This window comes from Teleopsis dalmanni, chromosome 1, assembly GCF_002237135.1.
Source record: "Teleopsis dalmanni isolate 2A chromosome 1, ASM223713v2, whole genome shotgun sequence".
Lineage (NCBI taxonomy): Eukaryota > Metazoa > Arthropoda > Insecta > Diptera > Diopsidae > Teleopsis > Teleopsis dalmanni.
This window is the reverse complement of record NC_051846.1, coordinates 13,899,943-13,924,340: the sequence shown is the minus strand read 5'-3', so window position 1 is coordinate 13,924,340 and position 24,398 is coordinate 13,899,943. Positions and strand designations below refer to the sequence as shown.

Here is a 24,398-nt window from a genome sequence, read left to right as displayed (position 1 = left end):
TAAATTAAAGCGAAGGAATTCGCAGATTTATACACAATATACAATATATATATATATATATAGAAAACAACGTCTTATATGACCAAATAATCGATTGTTTATTGCATTTATTTACTTAAACGACAATTTATTTTTTCTTAGGTGTACTGGTACGAATATGAAAGATACTTAAATAACTAAAAAGATATGAGATATTACTCGTTCTTAAAAGTATATATATAATGGCTAATATCACATTAATATGCATTAACTTACATTTTTAAATTATATTTTGTGAACATATATTTTTAATTGAAACTATTGATGCGATTACCTCATAAACAATTTTGAGCACATTCTACAACAGTAATTGACTAGCACTTAAAATAATAAATTACTTACTACATAGTTTACATTACATTTAGTTGAAAACATTAACTTATATAATACTCTTACATAATAGTTTTTTCTTCAAGGATTTTTAGTAACGATTTTTTCGAAAACCACAGCCTGCTTACATTCTCGTTGACTGTCTAGAACGTACCGATCTACGTAAAATGCTGGAGCGCAATTCACCTCTGGTGGACGCAGTCAATGAAGCTCCGGTTTGAGTGGAACGTACGAAATGTTGACTTCTTATTTCTACATCACTGGAATCATCCACTTGTTTCGCCAAGCAAGGGAAATCCCAAATGCTTTGACCTCTACCAAATTCTTCACCATCGGAGAGCGTTTGTGGTAGGTCATGATTTAATGTTTCGGGTAGTAGTAATGCTAACAAACCACCAATTATGCCCAAAACACCTAATATAATAAGTGGCAGCATAGGTGATATATTTGCTAGATAAACTACGAAAGGTGCTATAATACTAGCCACATAGCCCATTATGTGTATGAAAGCCACACCTTGCGCACGCACCACTGTTGGCAAGATTTCAGCTGCATACTGTAGACCAATGTTGTAAGATATATTAACAAAAAATCTGCCTACTATGGCTAATGTAGCAGAGTAGACGCCAACTGGCGCTACTGTTGCCAACAGACTGAAAACTCCACTTAATACCATGGTGCCGCAGGCTAACCAACGTCTGCCCCATTTGTCCAAAGTTATTGTGAGTAGCGTATCAGCTGGTAGTTCCGTAAAACTAGCCACTGTGAAAGTTAAAAAGATGTTCAAACCTAATGAGCCTACATTTCTTACGTGTCCATCGAACACTAAAGATATAGCCATCCAAATTACAATTAACAAGAGTGTTGTGCGACGTAATCTCGGCGTTTTGAAGAGATCTAAAACAGAGTAGTTACAATTTTTGTTCTCTTCCTGACGCAATTTGTTGCAACTATCGGAGAAATGTTTATATGTTTCTGCGGGAACATGTTTGCGATTGATTTTTTCTAATTTCTTCAGTATGCTCACAGCTTTATCGGTTTTTCCTTGAGACACCAACCAACTGAAATGAATTATAAAATATATTGTAAATTAGAAATTGTGATACAGAGCGATATAAATACAAGATGATATGTCTTAGATTATAGGTTAAGTTATTAACGACAATCCTAGGTATCCATTTAAGCCATTTGGTCTATTGTGCTACCTTATAAAGACTTATCGGTTTATAAATCACCTTAAATCTTTAACTTAAAGAGAGGAGAGGTGTTAAAGCTGGCTAACAATCTCTAAAAGGATAGTCTTACTATGATTAATAGTTTTCTTAATAATAAAAACAGATTTTGGGTGAAGTAATATAATTTGAATAAACTAGGTACTATTAATATTTTATTGTTGTTAGTGTAGCTCATACATTTTCTTATGTCATGGGCAAGACTATCAATAATAATTGACTTTAAAAGACAAACTACTTCTGAAACTGTTACGAATTACAAAGGTATCTGTATTAAGTTTAAATTAAATTTGTAATACGTTCAGAGAATACTTAAAATAATAGATTGGCTTGAAATATGAAATATGGATACACCTGTATTAATTAAATCATTTAAATATTCTACCTTAGAGACTTAATTTACATGTGTACTTACCGAGCAGATTCTGGAATTAACCAGGGTGTTAAAATGACCAATGCTAATGGTGCTGATGTGACAATTGTTAGAAGTCTCCAGTCTGCTAAATAATAAGCAATCCAAGGAAGCATACAAGCTGCAGCTGTGAAGAAAATGGCAATTGACATGTTTGCCACAAAGGTTCTGTATTTCGGTCCAACATATTCAAGTACTAAAATAAAAAGATTGTTATATTTATAAGTAATATTATAAATTAAGTTGAGAAAATCAAATAAGTCAATTAAATTAACTTTTTATAAAGCTTAAAGTTTAAAGAAAAAGCGATTCACCAAGAAATATTATTGATATATTTTGTATAAAAACTGAGAGGTCTTCAGATTTCTCTTTTTAAACAATTTTAAGCAAAAAGAAATGAGTTCCGTCTATATCTTTTATTATATCACTTAGAACAAAAAGGGCATCAAATTGAAACCTAGCCTAAACTGCTATTCATAACTACATGCACCTATATATGCCCATACCTTCACTATAGGGCGTAATTTTAAACGGTTCCTATTTGGCTTGACTTACAGTTAATACTGATTTATGATTTAAAATTAGATAACTAAAAATAACTAAATAAAAATCACTAAATATAAAAGTGACTTTGTCATATTTCACATAGATCTTGTAAATTATAAGCGTTTTTATAATTGGGTTTTATGATCTTTATTTCAATTTCTTTAACACAATGTAAATTATAAACGTTTTTATAATTGGGTTTTGATTTCATTTAATTTATACAATTGAATTTATACAATTTCGGTTATTGATTGTTTAATCACTTTTTTATGTGTACCCGTGTGTTGACACGTTCGCGATCGAAAAACAAGAGACAGAATCAAACCAACGGAGTTTACTTGCAGCCAAAAAATATAACAATAAAATTTGCTCATCTCGAGCGCAAAAAACAAAAGGCAATAAAACAAGACTTAGAACCGTTGGTTTGATTACATCTTATACAGGGTTAGTTAGATAAATTAATTAACCATATATTAACCATATAAAATATTATATATATATATGAATTATATAATATATTAATTATAATAATTTAATTATACAATATGATTTACAATAGATTAAAATATAATAAATTATAATATATAAATCATATAACACATCAATTAATAATTCTACAGAATCCTACAATATTAACAATTTGACTTTAACCGCTCTAACATCCCGCCCCCCTTGAAAGGATTTTCAATTGGTAATAGTGCGAGTTTGTGGATTGGACGGCGTATTACTCCTTTTGGGGTTTGCACATCAACAACACGAACCAAATTATCTGGACCCCTGATGCAATGCACGATTCGGCCCATCAACCAGCGTTGTGGAGGCATATTGTCTTCATGGATTAAAACCAGAGCCCCCTCGGTGATGTTAGATTGTTCTTCTGTCCATTTGGTGCGTATCTGCAGCTCATTCAGATAGTCTCTAGACCATCTGCGCCAGAAGTGATGTTTGACCGCGGTTATACGAGACCATTTATCAATTAATGAAGCAGCTTCATACTGAGGACTTGGTTCAGATAAAGTTTTGAGCGGCCCACCGATAAGAAAATGTGCCGGCGTTAGCGCTTCATAATCGCTCGGGTCACAAGAATGAGGTGTGATTGGTCGCGAATTTAAGATAGCTTCGATTTCAATCAGTGCTGTTCCAAGCTCCTCAAAGGTGAATCGAGTATTTGATAGTGTTCGATACAGATGGCCTTTCGCGCTTTTTACAGCCGCTTCCCATAGACCTCCAAAGTGAGGTGCTCGGGGCGGTATAAAATTGAAATTTATGAATTGGTTGCTGCAAAAGGTCTGCAGCATCACTTGATTAGACTTCTCGAAAAACATCCTTTTTAACTCTGCTAGTTTGTTGTTAGCCCCAACGAAGTTTGTGGCGTTATCGCAATAGATGTCTGATGGTAACCCTCGTCTACCGATTAACCTTTTCAGTGCTGCAATAAATGCCTCCGTAGATAAGTCTGACACGGCTTCTAGATGAGCTGCCTTTGTAGACAAACAAACGAACACGGCTATATAGGTCTTATATGGAACCCGTCCCCGAATTCGGAGATACGTTAATATCGGACCGCAAAAATCTACCGCAGTACGCGCGAAAGGACGACTTGGAGTGAGGCGTTCGATTGGGAGATTACCCATCATTTGATTAAGTAGTTTGGGTTTATAACGCACGCAGTGAATACACGAGTGCACGACTCGGCGTGCAATTTCTCGAATATTAATTATCCAGAAGTTTAGTCGAGTAAGGGCAATTAGTGCTTTTGCGCCTGCATGATAGTTGCACAAGTGTATATGCCGAACATAAAGTTCCACAAAATAACAGCCCTTCGGCAACAAAATAGGGTGACGTTGGCCTACTGAGATGTCACTCAGCTCGAGGCGACCTCCCACCTTTAGTAATTGATAACCGAATACATTGTCCAGGAAGGGATTTAGATGCTTTAATGTACCTTCGGCTGGGTTCCCTCGTTGTAGGCGTTGTATATCAATTTCGAAGAATTGCTGTTGGATGACCCAAATAATACAGTGCAATGCCTTTTGTAGCTGAATAGGTTGGAGGGTACATTCTCCGTTCTTCAATTTATTCTTGGTTACATGATAAAAACGCTGTACCTGCGCTATTACTCGTAGCATCTTAGTGTATGAACTATATCTTGACAATACCTGTAATACGTAGTTGTCTTCATTTGTGTTAACGAATACAACCTTTCGCGTCTCTTTATTGACTTCTTCCATATCCAGGTTGTGACATTTCAAATGCGGCCAGTATTTATCAGCGAGTAACAAAAATTCCGGCCCCGTAAACCAACAAGACTCTGATAATTGGCGGATGTTACAGCCGCGCGACACAACATCTGCCGGGTTGGATTGGGTAGGAACGTGTCTCCATTGCCCATTTGCGGTAATATCTTGAATTTCCGCTACTCGATTGCCAACGAATGCAGACAGGGTTGATGAGTGCTGCTTCAACCAATGTAATACAATCTGTGAATCAGTCCAAAAAAACGTTTCACCCTTAAATTGCGCAAATATTGGTTGGACCTTCTGATACAGTTTGGCAAGAAGTAAGGCACCACAGAGTTCTAGTTTAGGTAGCGACTTCCGCTTTATAGGTGCCACACGGGATTTTGCAGTGAATAGCCTGACCGTCACCTTACCTGATGTGTTTTGTGATCGGAGAAATATACAGCAACCATATGCGCGTATTGAAGCGTCACAGAAACCGTGTACATCAACCTGTTGATAGTTTATGGATAGGCAGTACCTCGGCACCTTAACCGATGAAAGCGTTGTAAGATCTTGAATAAATGTTTTCCAAGCTGAGTGAAGATTTTGAGGGACTGACTCGTCCCAATCCACACGCAAAAGCCACAATTCTTGCATCATAATTTTGGCTACGAGTATGATCGGTGCTAGTAATCCAAGCGGGTCGAATAATGAAGACGCAAGGGATAAGATGGTGCGTTTTGTTACAATATGACCTGGTTGTGCATTAAACGAAAATAGGAAAACATCTTGCATTTGGTGCCACTTGATGCCTAGAGCGCTGGTGACTGTATCTGTATCAAGATTCAAACTCTTTGTTGTAGTATCGCTGATGAAGTCATGATGGTTTGAATGCCATTTGTCAAGATCGAAGCAACCCTTCTGTAGAATGGCCGTTAACTGATGTCTGATATTGGTGAGTTGATCAATGGAATCTGCTCCACCTAAGAAGTCGTCGACAAAGAACGATGATTTAATGAGTGCAGCGCCTATTGGGTATTGTGTTTCAAATTTGTCCGCCAAATACTGCAAACTCCTGGTTGCTAGGAAAGGTGCTGATGCAGTACCATAAGTGACTGTATTCAACTCGTAAGTACTAACAGGATCGGACTCCGTATCTCGCCAAAAAATATATTGGAATTTTCGATCTGGTTCATCTATCAGTATCTGTCGGTACATCTTAACAATGTCAGCCGTCAAGGCATATCGGTGCAAACGAAATTGAAGTAGCAACAAATATAACTCCGACTGAATTGTCGGGCCGACCAGTAGAATATCATTTAATGAACGTTGCGAAGTTGTTGGACATGACGCATCAAAAACCACCCTCAGCTTGGTCGAAGTGCTCGACGGTTTTAAAACACAATGATGAGGGATATAATAATGAGGTTCGTTGGTTTTCGGAGTCTCAACACGCGTCATGTGTCCGAGCTCTCGATATTGTTTCATGAATTCTTGATAGTCTTGCTTCAGTGCACGATTAGATGACAATCGCCGTTCTACAGAATAAAAACGGCGCAAGGCGATATTGTGTGTCAAACCAAGACAATCTGGTGAATCTTTGAATGGTAACCGAACGACAATTCTTCCCATCGCATTTTGGTGAACCGTTTCACGATATAATGACTCACACGCAACATGTGCTGGTGACCATGACTTTGAAGCCGATTGCACTTCCTCTATCTTCCACATCATTTCTAATTGATCGGAGACTGTATCTTCAACTGATAATAGGCATTTTGCTGCTGGTGATGCAAATGGCTGACCCTTGTACTTGCCAGATACAATCCATCCTAATAGTGTTTTTTGAAGTACTGGAAAATTTTCACCTAGTTTGATTTGACCGACAGACAAAATATCAAAGAAACTTTCAGCTCCAAGCAAGAGATCAACGCGCTTGGATTTAAAGAATTGCTCATCGGCGAGAGGTGTATTTGGTGGAACCTTCCACGACGATATATCGATTTCAGAACTTGGTTGATATGCGATGTGATTCATAATACCAAAGTTTAAAGCAAGTTCAAGATTTGAATGACGAGATTTGATTGATGTGAGCGTCTGATACTTTATGTTGGTCAACGAACTACCAATACTGGAAACATGCAACCGATGTTTATGTTTTGCTAAACTAAGCTTCTTTGAAAACTCCTCCGTTATGAAGTTGACCTGAGAGCATGAATCAAGCAAGGCTCTACCCACTTGATAACTTCCCGATGAATCCTTCACTAAAACCAATGCAGTAGCTAGAATTATTTGCTCGGCCGATGACATATTAAGATGGGAATGGCTGGCAACGTTGTCGTTGGGCATAGCAGCGTGTTCTGTGCGTCGTGATGATCCCGCGCTCTTAATATTCGTTGGCAATTGCGAATGATGCAAGAGAGTGTGATGTGGCTTTGCGCAAACCTTACATTTAAACGTTGATGTACAATTAACCACATGATGGCGTGGCGATAAGCAGTTTATGCAGAGTTTTAGGCTCTTCACCTTTTCAAATCTTTGAACCACCTCCAGTGCCTTAAAACGATGACAATTCTGTATTAGGTGTTCATTGCTAGAACAAAATGAGCAAGAATTGCTAGATGTAGATGCAACAAATGCGTATTGTTTTGAGCGTCTGTTAGTCTTGGAGTTAAGACTATTAGGTTTACGTTGTGATGATGACTGATTGCCGTTTCCACTGTCAAGTGATTCGAGAAACTGGCAATGTCTATCCAACAATTTTGAGCAATCTTCCCAACTGGGTAATGTGTCAAAGTTACGCGATTCATTCCATTTCCTACGTGTAATTGCGTCCGTTTTTTGCATGATTAACGAGATAAGTAGAGCCTCACATATTTGTTTCTCTGTACCTAGCGAACAGAGTGAACCATACAAAGCGGATGCATTGTTTACCAGACTACGGAGTTGTTGGCTTGACTGACCCGATACTGCTGGTAGATCAAATAGTGTCGCGATATTTTCGGCGAAGATTAGGCTATTATTGTCATAGCGCGATTTAAGCCTATCCAGAGCCTTTGGATAGTTTTCATTCGAAATAGGAAATGCCTGTACTGTCTCTAGAGCTTGACCAGTAAGGCAGTTCAGCAAGTGATTAAATTTTTCAATATTTGTGAGGTATATTTCGCGATCTATGTATGATTTGGAGAAACGAATTAATAAAATTGTTATAATCCGAGTACTTACCACTGAATGTAGGTAATTTTAACAGTGGTAATTTTTTACTTGAGGTGGGCATCATTGCTGTTACGTCTAGCACTGATGCATTGTGGGCCTCTTCCTGCAGTTGAGACATGATTAATACTTTGGTGGAAACGTATAGGTCTTCTAATTCATCTCTAGCTGAGTCAGTTGCATCTAATTTCTCGATCAACGTCTGAAAAGCTAAGATTTGTTTAAAATATGATTCTAAAATACCTAGTCGACATTTCAGTTCTGGTTGTGAGAGCGAATTACTCTTTCCTTTGACGAACGCCTTGATTCTTGAAATACTCGCTTTCGTCGATGCTCGCTGTTGTTTTAGTTCTGACAGTTCTGCCGTAGTGGTTGGCTCTGCCGTTGCCATTGAAACAGTTGTAGATACTTGAGAACAGCAAAGGATTTAACGAAGTCGAAAAGTCACAATAGCAACAGTGAGCTTTCCGAAATTGAACTGCTCTTACGGTGGTTGTTGTCAGACGCGACGTTGACGAACCCGCACACTTACTGATTGGAAGCAAATATTAACCAGTAATCAACAAGTAAGTTAACTTGTTGTTGTTGTTGTAATTGTTCAGCGTGACCTTGATGCGGACACGAGGTTCTATTTGGCGCTTAGCAGAACCTAAGCCGAGAACCATAGAATGCACAATAGTACACACGTACGATAGTATATAGTATATATGTACAGATGTACGATATTATTAAAGTTAGCACACTTTAGATATATAACCGTTTAGGAGCAATACTCACACGAGCACATTATGGTTACAAATTAACCAAAAACAATAAAAGCGAAAGTATGTACAATCAACAAGTAAAGATAGCTTGTTGTTGTTATTTTAACTGTCGAGCACGACCTTGATGCGGACACGAGATTCTATTTTGAGGTTAGCGGACCTAAACCGAGAACCACCAATTGCACAAGAGTTTATACGTACGATAGTACATATGTAATATATATATAGATGTACGATATATTATAATGGTTAGCACACGTTAGCTATATAGCTGGTTAGAAAAAGTATTCACACGCGCACATTAATGGTTACAAATTATCCAAAAACAATAAAAGCGAAAGTATGTACAATCAACAAGTAAAGATAGCTTGTTGTTGTTATTTTAAATGTCGAGCACGACCTTGATGCGGACACGAGGTTCTGATTTGAGGTTAGCGGACCTAAACCGAGAACCACCAATTGCACAAGAGTATATACGTACGATAGTACATAGGTAATATATATATAGATGTACGATATATTATAATGGTTAGCACACGTTAGCTATATAACTGGTTAGAAGAAATATTCACACGCGCACTTTAATGGTTACAAATTAACCAAAAACAATAAAAGCGAAAGTATATACAATCAACAAGTAAAGATAGCTTGTTGTTGTTATTTTAAATGTCGAGCATGACCTTGATGCGGACACGAGGTTCTGATTTGAGGTTAGCGGACCTAAACCGAGAACCACCAATTGGACAATAGTATATACGTACGATAGTTCATATGTAGTATATATATAGATGTACGATATATTATAATAGTTAGCACGCGTTAGCTATATAACTGGTTAGAAGAAATATTCACACGCGCACTTTAATGGTTACAAATTAACCAAAAACAATAACAGCGAAAGTATGTACAATCAACAAGTAAAGGTATCTTGTTGTTGTAATGTCGAGCGCGATCTTGATGCGGACACGAGGTTCTGGTTTGAGGTTAGCGGACCTAAACCGAGAACCACCAATTGCACAATAATATACGTTCGACAGTCCACAGAATAGCCGTGTGGAAGAAATGCACACACGCGTACACTAATGATTACAAACTTAAAGAAAAAATGATTACCACACGTGGGTAATATTTAGATTTTTTAACAAATTGGAGATTAATAACCACTATTAAAATTGCAAAAAGTCCTGTCACGGTCGCCAATGTAAATTATAAGCGTTTTTATAATTGGGTTTTATGATCTTTATTTCAATTTCTTTAACACAATGTAATTTATAAACGTTTTTATAATTGGGTTTTGATTTCATTTAATTTATACAATTGAATTTATACAATTTCGGTTATTGATTGTTTAATCACTTTTTTATGTGTACCCGTGTGTTGACACGTTCGCGATCGAAAAACAAGAGACAGAATCAAACCAACGGAGTTTACTTGCAGCCAAAAAATATAACAATAAAATTTGCTCATCTCGAGCGCAAAAAAAACAAAAGGCAATAAAACAAGACTTAGAACCGTTGGTTTGATTGCATCTTATACAGGGTTAGTTAGGTAAATTAATTAACCATATATTAACCATATAAAATATTATATATATATATGAATTATATAATATATTAATTATAATAATTTAATTATACAATATGATTTACAATAGATTAAAATATAATAAATTATAATATATAAATCATATAACACATCAATTAATAATTCTACAGAATCCTACAATATTAACAATTTGACTTTAACCGCTCTAACAGATCTGCAGAAGACATCTCTTGAAAAAGACTTCAACGCAGCAGAAGACCCGTTCATATATGCAATACATGTTGGAGACAAATTGAAGAGCTACGAATTTATGAGTAAAGCTTCAATGAAGTTAAACGGTTGGCATTGTATGAAGTTCAATAGAAATCATTTTCTGTTATACTAACTTTCGTTTAAACTATTGACTGTAATTTATTAATAAAATTTAGGTTCTCATAGAATTAGTAATATTTAAATTATAATAGTAATGTCCTGAACTCACACCAATTTTTCATTATACTGGGTGTTATTTTGTTTTGCATCCTGTTCTGATTTACTCGTTGACTTAAGCATTGCTTTATTTTGAACCATTCTAAAAAAATCAATGTTGCGATTAATTGCAGTGCCAAGCTGTGCTTGACCTTCATTGCGATTAGTTTGCGGATCTCCGCATATAAATTACACTCTCCATGATTCTGATTCTGATACTGATACTGCCATGTTATGTTTATAACTCAATTATGATAAATAATACAAATTCTTTTTTGAAATTCCATAAATTATAACGTCTACTTCCATTTCAGTAGTAATTGCATATACATATATTAGTTGCGATAGACCTATAAAACTAATTAAAAATTTCAAAATATAATTAACACCTTATTAAGTGATACTATTATGTGACTGCTTATAACACTTGAAGTGTACATAAATGTATTAATATAAAAAATCTGTAGTAATTTTATCTATAAATAGAGGTCACTAATAACTTTCACTAATCTCTAACTAAAGTAAATAAACTTAACTACTTTAAACCAAACTGAACTACTCGCTAATGCTTCCGATACATTGAATATTGAATTAAATTAAAAAAAACTTTCAAATGTGCTATTGCCCGTTGAAACATAAATCAATTCAATTTTAATATATTTATTAACTTTTAATAAACTGCCCCACAGTCAACGATTGTGAGTATCTTAATTACACATATAATTCTTAATCAACTGTTATTAAATATAAATATATATATATGATTTAATTGACACCACACACACGTTTTATGCAAGTCCGCCACTGTCTTGAAAAATGGGTTTCCATGAATAATTTTACATTTTACACATTACACACTTAGCATTGTTTTCTCTTGCATGTGAGTATTTCTGCAAGGTCTAACTACATGTCTAAACCATTGCTCAATACGCTAAATGGGCCTAAATACTTGTATAAATACAAGAATACATGAATACAATGGAGTTCTACTTACCCAGTATGTACATCATGGTGAAGCTGTTATCGAAAGCGAAACCAACAAAGAAACGCATAAGTGCGAATTGCCAAAAACTCGTTACGAAGGCTGTGCCAACGCCGGCAGCGAAGCCCATTAGATTGCAGCCAATCAACGCTGGAATACGTCCAAATCTGTCAGCAATCCAGCCAAACAATAGACCACCCACAATAGCGCCTAAGAAGAATATCGACTGCGCATAGGTAGGCAGCGCGGCATTATCGCAAACCCAATTCTCCTCTGTCGCTACAGTAGTATAGGGTATTTCGGTGAAGTTATAGGACCAACCATTTTTGCATTTGGTCATTGGCCAACTGGGGTCCGCAACCTTAATGCCTTTTGCCAAAATTTCCGTATAATTAACGTCATACATATGACAGTTTCGGTACTCTCCATTCACTCGAGGAATTGACAACGCCAATCTTAAAGAAAGAATGGAAAAAATGATTTTTATTAATTATGCGAATTCGGTTTTGCCATTTTATGCATTTCACCATTTAGTTTTTATGTTCTTTTTTTTTTTTGTGTTGTGTAAATTAAATTAAATCATAATTGAAATATCATAAAATAAAAGGTTTTGCGTATAGAATGGCCTCGATAGAGCTGCCCTTGAAAATTAACTGAAATAATTATTAACGATCCGAACACAGCCAAATCTCGAAAACATGTACAACATTTAAGATTCATTGCTACTCATTATTGTTATTACTATTATAATTATGAATAATTCTGTAAGCTCTTTGTCGAGATACTACAATGAACATAGTTGTCTGTAGTTATTTTTGTATCTACAGTTTTAAGATACATAACTATTTTAGATTCTTACTAGATACTTCACTAAACGTTAAGTGAAGCCTGAAGCCGCAGTTGCGCTGAATATTCGTATAAGTCGAAGTCTGACTTCGTCTGACTATACAAAATCGCTTCGAAAAACTGCATTACTTAAAGTTAAGAATATAAAAATTTTTTATTTATATTCAAGATTAGTAATTTACTTGCTTAGTATGCTTGTATGAACAACATATATACACACAGTCGTTACATACATAATTTATTGTATAAAAAACTAACATAAATAAAAAAAAACAATAACCGAATTGAATGCTTGAATTGTTTAGTTTTAAGATTAAAAAACGGAAAATATAAAAAATTAAAAATTTATTAGGCTCACGAGTTACTTATATATGTATATAGATATATTAATATATATAAATATGTATAAATCATATCAGACTACTGCATTGTGTGTATTAAAACTAATTGAGTTGCTAATGTTACAGTTCTAACAAATATATAAACTGATATACATATATTGTATATTATATTTTTAATAATGGTTTTTCTATGTTTTTTATCCGGCCATAGGTCACTTTTTGTTCAAATTAAAATTCAACGTTTTTTTAATATTTTTTAATATATATATTTTTTCTATATTTTGACTCTCCTTGACAGTCATCATCAGGATCAGAATCTACAAAGATAATTACAACAATTTATAATATATTAATTATTCGTTTCTTGATAATAGGCTATGAATGGAAGATCTATTGTGCGCCTAAAGGCTTAACTAAAACAATTCTAGACTATTTATAAATCTCGTAATTGCTGTGGACTTAATTTTAACTATTAGATTTGGAACTAAGATCCTGCTTCCAAGGTAGTCGAGTCTACGTCTTGCCGCGCCTGGGCAGTTGCATAGAATATGTTCTGATGTTTCCTTCACTCCAAGACAAAGTCGATAGGAATCACTTTCTACTTTGTTTACATAATAAAAACATATATTATATATATATTATATATATATATATATATATATTGAAGTATTTAACTAAGAATTTAATGTAATCCGTAGATTAATAAAATTTATATCTAAACGTTTTCCTCTTCATTCTATTAACTATATTGCACTAATTTTCAATAATTATTTTTCTATAGAGGTGGGCTCGATTCTCCGTTTCTGTCTTGTCATTCATTCTTTAATTTTTATTTTTTTATGTTAATATTTTTAATATAAATATTAAAAACCTATTTTACAACTCACACTTTAATATCGATTATACCATACATTAAATTGACTATTATCAGAATTTTAAGTGTCATATTAAGAGCCTAATATTGAACACTTAAGAGTAGAGTTACTTAACTTAAGTGTGCATTGTTGCACTGACCCTAAATATTTAGTAATTTAATAATAATTTAAATTTTATTCTTAAAAAATATTTTCATTTATAAATTATTATAGAAATAAAAATTTGCTTATGTGAAAACCTAAATATATTCATGTATATAATTAAAGTCATATTAAGAGCCTAGTTAATATAGAACACTTAAGCGTTACTTAACGTAAGTGTGCATTGTTGCACTGACCCTAAATATTTAATAATTTAATAATAATTTAAATTTTATTCTTAAAAAATATACTTCATTAAAATTTGTTAAAAAAAACTAAAAAAATTTGCTTATGTGAAAACCTAAACATATTTATGTATTTAATTAAACTTAATATTGTATGCATTTTATATTGTGTTTCATTAAAATCTATTAAAATAATTATTTTTGAAAATTTTTTAAATTTTCATTTAAAAATTAGCATATAATTCTTATTTAATTACTATTCATTCTGAAAAGAAAATTTTTTACACAAGAATTAAAATAAGCATCTCAACAGCTGTCAGGTCTGACGACGTTAATTTGCATGTTAATTTTTTTGTTAATTAAATATTAAATTACATATAAAAAAATTATTACTTAATCTATAAATACGGAAATAAATAATTTGTTTCGCATCAAATGCGAGTACAATCACTTTTGGTCCGAGATCCAAAAATGACTAAAAAATTAAATAATACTTTCAGAATTATTATTTCATACACACAAATCTTTAATGAGAACATTCGTCATACTAAAGTCAGTTAGAAAAGTTTTTTTTTTTAATAGAAAATTATATTTTAGACAAATTAATTGTTAATTAAAAATCGATAATTATTTATTAATATGGTTGTAATAGAGTAGCCCTTAAGTGTAGTCAAGTTTGAATAATTTCAATAGCGAATAGTAAATCATAATCATTATCATAATCCTCATCAACCTATAAAACCCTTATTGGTTATAAGTTCTCAATTATATTATTCATAGATCAACTATATGCTAAATGTATGTTGAACGTTATTATGTTTAAATGATCTAATAATTAAACAAGACTTATACATTTAACACCTGCCTATGTTAGTCTTTGAGATTGGCGAAGCTGTCGGCATTTTCCAAAATATGGGAGATTTTTGGGTGTACCTCTTTTTAGATCCATTGTACCATTCATACTTAAAAATATGTTATAAACTATATCTCGCTGATATGATAGTATATTAAGAGTAAAAATAACCTTTAATCTTCTAAATATTAGAATGGTATAGCTTTTATTATCTTTAGTTTATGTGCGATTCTTGAGGGGCTATCAATTTAACTTCCACTTGACTTCCTCACCTAAATACGCCACTGCATATTTGTTTTTTTATTAAACCTGATAACATATATTTGTTACATTTTTATGAATAATATAGAGATAATGCTCATTAACTTAACATTTACTTTCTAAAAATAATTTATTCAATTTAAAAGTTAGTAGGAGTTAAGAGGAGAAAAATTTCTTGTTAACCTTACAAAAACAAATAAATTTCTACCAAATACTTTAGCAAATAATTAGTATAATTATAAAAAAATATCATAATTAATTTAATATACAAAAAATTACTAGTCACATAAAATAATGCGAATGTTAACTTTTACTTACTAATTATAATTAAATTATAATTCATAGTTCATACTAATAAAAATTAAGCTGAATATTTAATAAAAACATGTCAATTAAATTTTTTTCTGTAGAAATCAATACTAAATTATCTCCCATTTATTATAATTAAAATTACTTTCTTATGGTAATAAATATCAAATGCGGACCTGGGGAAAGATGAAAAAAAATCCCTAATTTTGTTATTTGATCAGATAGGTTTGTAGGTTGATGAATAATTTAAATTATAAAATTTACTTATTTTTAACTGAATTTCTACTTTTATTTAATGTCTTCTAAAAGTCAATAGATTAAACTGGGAGAAAACTATAATATTTGTGTTCTGGCACTGATTTTCATTGGCTAAGATAAGATTTAAAATATGTGGGGTCACTTATCTAGCTAAACTAACAGAGCTGTTATTCTTTACAAATTGAAACATAGTCAAGTTTATGGACTTGTCAGGTTGGTTCGTTTTTACTTCAACCTAGCGACTATTCATCATGGACTATTTAAATAGCATAGGTTTATACATACATTTATGATAAAATCGTAGAAATTGATCCATTTGTCCACTTTTTTTGGCCGCTTTTTTTAAGTCCATAGTCAATTTTATGGACTTGTCAGGTTAGTTCGTATTTACTTAAATCTAGCGACTATTCATCAAGGCTTTCTTTTTTTGACCATTTTTTTGTCCAGTTTAAACGGAGATTACATCAAAATTTGAGAGAATTGTTTATATAGATATACAAACGTTCAATAATAAAGTCAAACTATATGTCTTTTTTATCCTTTTTTTGCATAGATTTGATAAAAACTACATTCCAAAAAATCTTTTGTTTACATCAAAAACTTATAAAATAGTTTATGATACACATTAACAGACAGATAAAGGGTTTAAAGGTCGGATATGCAAATGCCAAACTAATAAATAACACACATTATATAGGTATGTTGTAATATTCGTAATTAATAAAAAGAGAGTTAGACAGGTGGTCCTTTTTAATCGATTCATCTTGACACGATAATTTCGAAAATTTATAGTTTACATAGTGGTTAAAATTTCTATAACTACATTATAGTCTCGAAATGCCAATTAATAATATTTATAGTTTATATAGCGTGCAAAATTTTCATCATGACACTATAATCTCGACGTGTCAATTAACAATATTTATACGAGTAGTTTGTATAGGGTCTAAAATTTTCATCATGCATTATAGTCTCGAAGTACCAATTAATAGTATTTATAGCTTATATAGTATAGTGTCAAAAATTTTCATCATGATAATATCTCGACGTGCCAATCAATAATATTTATAGCTCATTTAGTATTCAATATTTTCATCATTCCATTATAAATATTTTGATAGAGTTAATATACTCTATGGTATTTATGTGCAAAATATAAGAATATTTGATATATAATATATATTTTATGAACATTACATCAAGTTAAACAAATCACGTACTTTAACTTTTATTTGTGTTTTTTTTTTTTAATAAAATTGTTTATGAAATTATATACTATGAAGACGCGTGAAGTCGTTCAGTCTGCACATCAAGTCATTAATCACACCATCAACGCTACGCTTTAATCAAGCAATTAAATGATTGATTCATTTAACGATCAAGACAGGTGAGTATGTAGAACAATTTTCTTATCCAGTTTTCTGGTACATTTAACATGAAAAAAATAAATAAAATTCTGAAAGATGTGACGGTCAATCAATGACATTTTCTATACATACACCTATTTGAACGACATAAACATAAATTTCAATCAAATTAACTTGAGATTATCGCGTTGACGCTGGAAAAGCAATCAAATTCTCAATAAAAACTCTAATTTATAGTCTCGAAAATGGATTTGGTGTTGACTTATAGCGAATAGCAAAAAACATCTTAAAATTATACACAGCCGAATTTAATTAAAAAGCGCAGCTGATCTAAGAATTTTGTAAGTTGTGTCTTAGCACGGACTAAGGTCACATTGGCCCCAGAGCCGAACAAGTGCTCGGTCAATTTTAATAACATTTAAACGACCACCACATTTTTAGCCAAGGCTATGTTGTTTTGATCGTGACAACATTGTTGGCAGACGACGATTAGACCAATTTTGGCCAATTCTGTTGGTCAAATTAAACCAGTTTCCGAAGCCAAAACTCAGAGAAAACGTTTAAAATCGCATTTCCAACATTGACCACGAGGAGTGACGGTTAATGTTACGGCGACTTTATTGTTGATTAAGTTAATTTTTGTTTTTAATTAAAGGCAATTTTAGTTCAGGTGTTTCTCTTGGAGGCGCAGCTTCTTAAGAAGTGCAAACAAAATACTTTTTGCGTGGATACTGGCATTGTATTTTATATATTTTAGATTTATTTAATCAAGGTTAAATTTTTTAGCATATTTTGTTTTGTTATTAAATTACAATATTTAAATTATTTTATGAACAAGCCCAAGTCCAGTTCTCGACAACAAAAGAACACTTAATTGCTGTGTCTAAGACGGACTTCCTAAGCGCGATTGCTTGATGATAAGCTTAAAGCATTTTTAAAAAAATTCATTTTTTTTTTAAATTTAAATTGTATTTTCAAGTTATTTTATAGCATTTTTTTAAAATTAATTTAAAATATTTTTTAAAAATTATTTTAAATGTGTACTTTAATAATTAAGTCTGTTGCAATGTGGTCCTAAGCCATATGGGATGATGGGTATTAAATTGAAGACAAAGGTATGATGCATGTATATGAACATTATTTATAGTATTTCTTTTATCCTAATCTTCCAGTGGAACATAGGGCCTCAGTGGAGTTGGTATAGTGTCAAAAATTTCCATAATCACATTATACTTTCGAAGTGCTTATAAACAATGTTTATAGTTTACATAGTGTCCAAAATTTTCTTGGACGCTATAGCCTTGTACAGCGATATGTGATTTTAATGTTTTTGTACTATTTACTTTATTTTTTTGCTAAAAACTGTTCTTTGATCCCATATTCCTTGATTTCTGGCTAAGTCCATGTCTCCCACAGTATGAGTGGTAGTATAAATAAATTCTTTTTGGACAACTTTCAATTTTGACAGTCAATTTTTATTTTAATGTTTAATGTGTATCTTCTTATATTCTATCTTCTTCCCACTTAAAATTTATATACCCTTTTTTGATAGTTCTGCGCATATATCCCTGCTGTTTGGCATATAATTTTTTTCTTTTCTTTCAAAAATAATTTTGTTGATTATTTAAAATAATTACAAAAGCTAATATAAGCTAATTATCATAAGTTAATTGAATTTCATTTGCTTGGAAAATTTTGAAAATTTTATAAAAATTATTAAATATTTATTTATTATTTTTAAACTCATGAATGGTATGTAATGTACTAAATAATAATTAATGCACACAGGAGGAAATTGCGTCTAACACTTTTAGACTAAAATTAAAAAGTTTTTAATATATAAATGTTAATTTATTCGATTATCTTTTAAAACCAGATAAGTGTAAATGTAACGGCAACTATATTTAACATAAAAATTATCACTTCAAGCTAATATGTCTCAGAGATCCATAACCAATTGATTTTTCTCTCGTGATTATAGACAGACTAATTGTTTAAATATTTGGAATTATATACTATACATTTATATAAATAAATTAAAAAAATTTATTAGACTCTTAAAAAGTGAGAAGTGACTAAGTATTTTAGAATTACTCTTTGAGTTGAAAAGTATTAGCGAATAGATACACTACCATTCGTACAGAAGAAAAAGTATCTTATAGAACAGGTACCTTTTAGCGCTTGTTGTAACAAATAATTTAAATGAAAATATATCTTGAATAATCAGCTTATATAGAAGGAACAATGAATAAAGCTTTCTGTTTAGTTATATTAATTAAATAATTATTTTATTATTATACATTGAAACACATTTCAAAGACAGTACTGGCTAGAAGCACATATGAAAATTATGAACGTATTGTTTTGGAAATTTTATATAAATGTGTTAGAAAACTGGAAATTAAGATTCAAAATTTACACTTCCAACATAAAAAAAATTAAAATAATATTTCATATTAAATAATATTAAGTAATGTTCCATGACCACAGAAATCAGTCGTCTACGACGACCAAGAGGCTATCATTATCACTAAAGTTATATCTTACGCTACTGTTACAATATATGTTACAAAAGCAACAACCGAAGAAACTTAAAACTTAAAAAAACATTAATAATTTCAGGTTCTTTATTTCATTATTCCCAGATGGTGTCATTCTAATCCAAAAGGAATATTGTGTGAGAGAGACTCCATTTGCCTCCCTCGTACCTATACAATTGCTAGCGAAGAAAAAAATGAAAAACCGTACACTTAATCAAACTCAGAAACAGCCTGATCTACGCACCGAAACCATTTCTTAAATTCGTGACCAAGTATCACTTACCACTTCCAATAACAACAAGTGTCAATAATAATTATATGGTAAAGCATATGGTTGCTTCAAAAATAAGCATAAATGAAGATCATACTGCTTCTTATAGGTGAGTATTACGATTATAGAATGATTCTGACTCCTCAAGCACGCCTATTTGACAAAGGATTGTATTAAGGACATCAATTTTAAATAACTTTTTTTAAATCACTAAATATAAATATAGCTTAAGCCTATGCTACGCAGATGATAAAACAATCATTGATCACCACATTGGTTGTTACTTTCAATGAAAGCAATAACAAATGTGATGATCGACGATCAGACCCTCAACCAAAAATTTATTTCAAGAAGGGTTTTCAGACAGTTTCCGGAGTTTAAATAAGTTTTATCTTATAATTGGTTGTTACTTTCAATGAAAGCAATAACAAATGAGATGTTCGACGATCAGACCCTCAGCCAAAAATTTACTTCAAGAAGGGTTTTCAGACAGTTTCCAGAGTTTAAATCAGTTTTATCTTATAAAAAACTCATAATGCATTAACAATGAATTATAAATATAAATGTGTTAACGTAGTTCGTCGATTCATTTCGGGATTCAGCCTCTCAAGCACTTGGGCCACGTTTTTGTCGAGGATCATTTGAACGCACAAATAATAAAATTATTTAAAATTGCAATAAATTTAAATAAAAAAAATTGTGAAGAAAAAGTATCAATCAGTAGCAAAAATGGACTTAAATGGAGTTCGATCATGTGTCGCAATTATTTATTAGAAGCTAAATCGGAACTTAAATGAATTTCTAGACTTTTATTAAATGAGATCAAATTTTTATCAACGATCACTGTCACAATTACCCGCACGTCTTACTTCATCAACTTTCCTTGAATTTAATTATCGTAATAATTTATTTAAGTGTACTCACCAGAGTTATTATTATTAAAGATATATTGTGGTTTATTGTTTATTATTTTTTATTTATTTGCAATTATGACAAACTATTGTAAAATTATTCTAATTATTTTACTATGAATATATTATGAGAATGAGTATTAAAAATGCAACAATTAGGGAGGGTACTAAAATTATGTAGAACAAATTAATGTTTAATAGTTTAAATGGACTGAGTCGTAATAATTTTAAATTAATTTAAATTAATTAAATATAATTATGAAATTGCTAACCAAGTGCTATTTTTTAAAAATCAGTTTATAAGATTTCCACATTAGCACATTTATTGAAATTTTTAATTAGTTTTAAATAATTATATATAGAACTATTAAAACTATAATTTTCTTTACTTTAATTCTATTTTAATTTTACTAATTTTTATATTAATTTCTATAAAAAAATTATATAAATATTGTTCACTCAGATTAGAGTATTATAAAGCAATTATATTACTATTTTAGTTATTATTATGTATACCTTTCTAGTAAATGTCTTATAATAAATTGAGTTAACTAATTAAAGTAATTTAATTTAGTAAAATTTTGGTCTGAGTCGCAAGTTTATATATAACTAAATATATAAAACGGTTACAAGACCAAGGTAATGAGTTTTGAATATTAGACATTTAGCTTGTTTCCTTTCCAATAATGAACCGAATAATGTTCCCTACTAATTTTGTTAAGTAATAAAAAACTGCTAGAAATAACGTTAATTAAAAAACTGCTATAAGTCCTATACTATATATGGTGTTTGGAAGTATTCTCTCCAATTTAAACATAAATGTTTATATCATATATACAAATGGACTGGATTTTAAACATTTAAATTTTTTTGGATTTTTGTCCAAAAAATGTTCTGATTTTGTATGCATATCGGTTGATTCAATAGTACCTTCAGTCTTTAGTGAAGACTTATTAGACTTATTTAGTTGAGACTTAATGATTAGTGTTAAAACATAAGTTTTAGTATGTAGGCATACGAATATTTGCATATCTTTCATATGATCTAGAGTTATACATTCAAATATTATACACAGACAAATTTTTAATGGTGTTAATTTATAGATGTTTATGTATATATGTATACTATTCTGATATACCATGAAGTTATTAGGTGCTTACTCAGCGCTATGTTCTTGCAAGTTGTACTTATTTATTCATAGATATACTTTCTTAAATTTATGTAAAAAGTTAGGACTAGATATATCAGAGTATTGTCTTAGACTATATTGCTGTTATTAACTTTTGATTTTTCTTCTGACGGTATTTTTGAGATATAAACAAACATGTCTAAGGTCCGTCCAAAAATTTATTTAATTAACAATCAAATTAACATACTTTTTGAACCAAATGCAAAATTAAAAGTAATAATGTTTGAGTTAAATTCTTAAAAAATTTGAAGAACACTATAGTCGTTTGAGCAGTACTAAGAAGAAATAGTATCCATTGTATTCATCTGGCTAGTGTTCGGATCGTAAATTTTTATAGATAGACGATTAAATGATATGTAAAATAAATGAATAAAATTAGAGGGAATAGAATTGAAGCAAAATACTATCAATTTAATCGAGGATTTAGGAAGTTCTTAAATCAATGGCGTGGTCAGAATTGTGTCATACGTGAGAAATACTAGAAGAGATTTTTGTAGAGATTTTATTGTAGTAATACATATATAAATATTAATATCTAGAAAGTAATTATTTCAAATCTAAAACAAATTTTATATTTTATATTACTTTATATAAATTTTATATTAGTATTTAAAATATAAAAACAAAAATGTATCATAATTTCTTAGTTAGCCTTTAAGATCATATTGTGAAGAGAGGATCTATTCCCTTGAAATTTTCTCTTTAATTCAACAATACCATAAATATTCTTCTTGTCTGACAAAACTCAGAATGTTTTTTATTTTTTGTCTTTGTATATAGGGGTTTCTGATTACCGATATGCTTCAAGGTTTCTCACGGTAGTAACATATCTTTCACCGTGCATAACCGAATAAACCCTGTTAGTAGAATGTGAAAAAAGTTTTGTTCTCTTCCGAAGAGATATAGATTTCTGTTTATTAGAAAATCTTATGAGATTATAAATTTTGTAAAATAATTAAAAATTTCAGGTTCACCAACAAAAGTATCTAAAGAATTTCATAGTACTTTCACGTAAATAAAGTGAGTTTAAACTTTAATAATATAATTATTAATTAAATTAAATAAAAATATATTTTTAATTCAGTATTTAAAAACTCAAGTAAAAACTATTTTAATTTTCACAAATATTATTTTTTTTTTTAATTGTAATTAAGTTTTAAATAAATTATTTCCATTTAAACTTTTATTATTCCATTTGAACTAAATATTTACATATTATAGTTTCATAATTGGTGTTTAGTCCGCCCATATTTGTTTTACTTCTGAGCCTATCAGATATTCTAACTACTCTATTATTAAATTTAATAGTTTAAATTGTAATTTTTGTATTTTTCTCAATGGTTTCCAAAGTACGTGCAATTGCAAGGCTTTAACTAATCGACCGTTGCACTGCATTTATACTATGCAACATATACAGGGTGCTTGTTTACACAGAAACTTCTCAACATTCAATAAAAATTTTTAATTGCAATTTACTGTCTATTTTTAATTGACATAATTCACACAATATTTGACAGTAACTTCGCTTCACTTAACTACTTCCAACAATAACTCACCTCATTTCCACTGGTAAGTCATTGAGTTCAGGCACTTGACACCAATGTTGATCAGGTATTAGAGTTAGGAAAATTTGCGAAAAATACACGAATGCAACGAAAAATGCAAATGGTATCATCAGAAGGAATAGCATCTTCTGATACCTCCCGAATTCACCGATCATTGGTAGAATGTCATCGAAATCGAGTACTGGCGCATTATTTCCATTTTGATCCACCTTGTCAGTGTCTTTGCATTTCAATTCCATTGGGTTGCTATTATCCAATTGTAGACTATTGGCATTGCCACTTTTCCTGCGGAAGACATTTTCGTGACCATTTTCGTCGGCACTGAAAGCTGCGTTGACAAAAGTTTGTCCGTCCTTTATGCCGTGACCTTGTGTCATTATATATTTTAGTTGTTGCTGTTATTAAATTAAGCGTCACGCGCGTTTAACTAATTCACTTTCAAATATATTTACTTTTAAATTTCAAAAAAAATCTATTTCGGATTTAAGTCTCTTATAAGAATTAACGATTACAACATTAACGATCACAGACAACGCTCGACTGAATGCTTTGCTTGCATGTTATGCGATTTTATAGTTTGTTACACGTCAAACCGTTGATGCGGACGCGGAGAATCGATTTCGCGAGTGCCAAGCGTTGCACTTGCGCTCAAGAACTTGTGGGGTGCTTACAACGGACGCCTAAGTGCTAACTTTGAATATCACTAGGCAGTAGCTATAACCAGTTGACACCG

General features: G+C 31.4%; 1 protein-coding gene across 1 annotated transcript; it reads right to left on the bottom strand.

Annotated features, from left to right (window-relative positions):
- Nucleotides 1–85: 85 nt before the first annotated feature.
- On the bottom strand, nt 86–24,398 carry LOC119665951 (organic cation transporter protein-like). The gene is made up of 4 exons (XM_038075213.1): nt 23,657–24,398; nt 11,766–12,208; nt 2,017–2,209; nt 86–1,430 (listed from the first exon to the last, which is right to left on the bottom strand). The coding sequence occupies exons 1-4, from the start codon at nt 24,040–24,042 to the stop codon at nt 494–496; spliced, it is 1,959 nt and encodes a 652-aa protein (XP_037931141.1). The 5' UTR covers nt 24,043–24,398; the 3' UTR covers nt 86–493.

Excerpts from the sequence above, each read along its gene's own strand:
- LOC119665951 (XM_038075213.1), bottom strand. The coding sequence starts at position 24,042 with ATGACACAAGGTCACGGCATAAAGGACGGACAAACTTTTGTCAACGCA. Across the intron at positions 2,210-11,765 it reads CACCATGATGTACATACTGG|TACTTGAATATGTTGGACCG; the intron begins GTAAGTAGAACT and ends TTTTTATTTTAG. Across the intron at positions 1,431-2,016 it reads TTAATTCCAGAATCTGCTCG|TTGGTTGGTGTCTCAAGGAA; the intron begins GTAAGTACACAT and ends AATTCATTTCAG.